Here is a 3,566-nt window from a genome sequence, read left to right on the forward strand (position 1 = left end):
TGACTTAAAACGGTGATTTGTTATTTCTTATTCTGTCAGCTGGGAGGTTCTTCTGCTAGCCTCACCTGGGGTCATGCACAAGGCTACATTTAGCTAGGGTGTCAGCTTGGGACCAGCATAGCTGGGATGCTGGGTCACCTAAGTCTTTCTCTCCATGTGGTGTTGTTTTAAAATACAGGTTTTAGTGCTGCCTCAGGATGTAGAGCGTAACAAGGGGACTGGGGTGGGCCGCGTGGACCTGTGAGGCCTGTGGGTGCCCGCATCCTCCAGATCCCCCCCGCAGCCGACTCCGCAGTGGTCCGCTCCGGTTGCCTGGTGCAGATTTGCGTTCCGAACGGAAGGCTGAGGATTCTCTGCCCTTTATTGTGGCCCCGACAGGCGGTGGTTACTTTGGCCACCGCCAGAGCAGACTTGGCGCTATGGAGGAGCCCGGGGCTACCCCTCAGCCTTACTGGGGGCTGCTCCTGGAGGAGCCGCGCAGCGTTGTGGCAGCACTGCCTGAAGGCAGGGGACCAGATTCGACTCCTTATGGTTTTCCATGGGAATTGGTGATATGTGCAGCTGTCGTTGGATTTTTTGCTATTCCCTTTTTCTTGTGGAGAAGTTTTAGATCAGTTAGGAGTCGGCTTTATGCGGGAAGAGAGAGAAAGCTTGCTGAAGCGCTTTCTGGACTAATTGAAGAAAAATGTAGATTACTTGAAAAGTTTAGCCTTGTTCAAAAAGAGTATGAAGCCTATGAAGTAGAGCCATCTTTAGAGGATGCCAGCTCTGAGAAGGAGGCAACAGAAGCACAAAGTTTGGAGGCAACCTGTGAAAAGCTGAACAGGTTCAATTCTGAACTTCAGCATGATATACTCTGTCTAGAAAAAGAATTAAAAGAAGAGAAATCTAAACATTCTGAACAAAATGAATTGATGGCAGATATTTCCAAAAGGGTACAGTCGCTAGAAGATGAGTCAAAACCCCTCAAATCTCAAGTAGCTGAAGCCAAAATGACCTTCAAGAGATTTCAAATGAATGAAGAACGACTGAAGATAGCAGTACAAGAGGCTTTGAATGAAAATTCTCAACGTCAGGAAAGCCAGAAACAGCTTTTGCAAGAAGCTGAAGTATGGAAAGAACAAGTGAGTGAACTTAATAAACAGAAAATAACATGTGAAGACTCCAAAGTACATGCAGAACAAGTTCTAAATGATAAAGAAAATCACATCGAGACTCTGACTGAACGCTTGCTACAGATCAAAGATTGGGCTGCTGTGCTGGAAGAAGACATAACAGATGATGGTAACTTGGAATTAGAAATGAACAGTGAATCAGAAGGTGGTGCTTACTTACATAATCCTCCGAAAAGAGCTTTGGAGACATTGATTCATGCAGCTAAGTTAAATACTTCGTTAACAACCTTAGAAGGAGAAAGAAACCGAATTTATATTCAGTTATCTGAAGTTGATGAAACCAAGAAAGAGCTCAGAGAGCATATTAAAAATCTTCAGACAGAACAAGCATCTTTGCAGTCGGAAAACACACACTTTGAAAGTGAGAATCAGAAACTTCAACAGAAAGTTAAAGTAATGACTGAATTATATCAAGAAAATACAATGAAACTCTACAGGAAGTTAATAGTAGAGGAAAATAACCGGTTAGAAAATGAGAAACTTTCTAAAGTAGATGAAATGATCAGCCATGGCACCGAAGAGCTGGAGACCTGCAGAAAGCGAGCCAAAGATCTTGAAGAAGAATTTGAGAGAACTATGCGTTTTTATCAAGGGAAGATTATTTCCCATGAGAAAAAAGTACATGGTAATTGTTTGGCAGCATGCACTGCTGAAAGAAACCTCAATGATTTAAGGAAAGAAAATGCTCACAACAGACAAAAATTAGCTGAAACAGAGTTTAAAATGAAACTTTTAGAAAAAGATCCTTATGCATTTGATGTTCCAAATACGGCATTTGGCAGAGAGCATTCCTCATATGGTCCCTCTCCACTGGGTCGGCCTTCATCTGAAAGGAGAGCTTTTCTCTATCCTCCAACTTTGTTGGAGGGTCCACTGAGACTCTCACCTTTGCTTCCAAGGGGAGGAGGAAGAGGCCCAAGAGGCCCAGGGAATCCTCTGGACCATCAGATTACCAATGAAAGAGGAGAATCAAGCTGTGAGAGGTTAACCAGTCCTCACAGGGCTCCTTCTGACACTGGGCCCCTGTCGCCTCCGTGGGAACAGGACCGTAGGATGGTGTTTCCTCCACCGGGACAGTCATATCCTGATTCAGCTCTTCCCCCACAAAGGCAAGACACATTTTATTCTAATTCTGCTAGACGCTCTGGACCAGCAGAACTCAGAAGTTTTAATTTGCCTTCTTCGGATAAAATGGATGGGTCAATGCCTTCAGAAACGGAATCCGGTAGAAATGATACCAAAGACAATCTTGGTAATTTAAATGTGCCTGATTCATCTCTCCCCGCTGAAAATGAAGCAACTGGCCCTGGCTTTGTTCCTCCAGCTCTCGCTCCAGTCAGAGGTCCATTGTTGCCAGTGGATGTGAGGGGCGCGTTCATGAGAAGAGGACCTCCCTTCCCTCCACCTCCTCCAGGAACCATGTTTGGAGCTTCTCCATATTATTTTCCACCAAGGGGTGTCCCAGGTCCACCACGTGCTCCATTTGCAGTGAGAAATGTCTATCCACCGAGGGGTTTTCCTCCTTACCTTCCCCCAAGACCTGCATTTTTCCCCCACCCACACATTCTGAAGGTAGAGCGAGTTCCCTTCAGGGTTGAGTCTGCCTTCAAATGAGCCTGCTACTGAAGATCCAGAACCACCGCAAGAAAACTGACAATATTTTTGCTCTCTTCAAAAGTCATTTTGACTGTTCTCATTTCAGTTGAAGTAACTGCTGTTACTTCAGTGATTACACTTTGCTCAAATTGAAACTTAATGGAATTATAATTCTCAGGATAGTATATTGTAAATAAGGATGATTTAAATATGAATCTTATGAGTAAATTATTTCCATTTTATTTTATTCTAGATAGTATAACTATTTTAATTTGATTAATCCACTATTATCTAAACAATAGTGGGAGTTTTATATATGTAATCTTGCAGGTGGGGAGGTTTTAAATTCTAAAGGCCTTGTCCTTATTCCAAGAACTGTATTTACTGTAGTTGTAGACATATGTGAAAGTAACTTTATGCTTAATTAAATACATTTTAGTTGATTTAAAAATATATATGGGTTGCATTATTCTTCAGGTATGGAGAGACCGACAGATCAAGAGTCGATTGCCACTGAAAAGATTGTTTGTTACTCACAGATCCCAAGAGAAGGGAAAGTGCTGTGCCATGCAGCACCATATAGGGAGGCACTATGGTCAGTGAGAAGGCGGGAGTGATGGAAAAACATGGGCAAGAGCCTTTATGGTGGTTTCCACGGGAAGAAGTGAGTGAGGCAAGGTGAGCAGGGTTAAGGTTAGCTATTATAGTTTGAGTAATTTCAGCAGGCTCTGGGTATAGGGGCTGTCCCTAGTTGTCTGGTACTTGGCCCTGGGGTGCTTGGGGCAGAGGAATAGT

The 3,566-nt window shown here is 43.5% G+C and overlaps 1 protein-coding gene across 4 annotated transcripts; it reads left to right on the forward strand.

The window, feature by feature from the left end:
- Positions 1–419: 419 nt before the first annotated feature.
- Positions 420–3,222, forward strand: LOC104653863 (cTAGE family member 2-like). 4 transcript variants are annotated; one of them, XM_030922268.1, is made up of 3 exons: positions 420–724; positions 797–1,953; positions 2,083–2,789. In XM_030922268.1, the coding sequence occupies exons 1-3, from the start codon at positions 420–422 to the stop codon at positions 2,787–2,789; spliced, it is 2,169 nt and encodes a 722-aa protein (XP_030778128.1). The 4 variants fall into 4 exon arrangements, with proteins under 4 accessions (XP_030778128.1, XP_030778126.1, XP_030778127.1 ...); XM_030922266.1 differs by having other exon boundaries at positions 797–3,222; XM_030922267.1 differs by having other exon boundaries at positions 420–1,953.
- Positions 3,223–3,566: the final 344 nt, after the last annotated feature.

This window comes from Rhinopithecus roxellana, chromosome 18, assembly GCF_007565055.1.
Source record: "Rhinopithecus roxellana isolate Shanxi Qingling chromosome 18, ASM756505v1, whole genome shotgun sequence".
Classification (NCBI taxonomy): domain Eukaryota; kingdom Metazoa; phylum Chordata; class Mammalia; order Primates; family Cercopithecidae; genus Rhinopithecus; species Rhinopithecus roxellana.

Bases quoted from the DNA above. Each gene is read 5' to 3' on its own strand.
- LOC104653863 (XM_010352921.2), top strand. From the start codon at position 420: ATGGAGGAGCCCGGGGCTACCCCTCAGCCTTACTGGGGGCTGCTCCTG.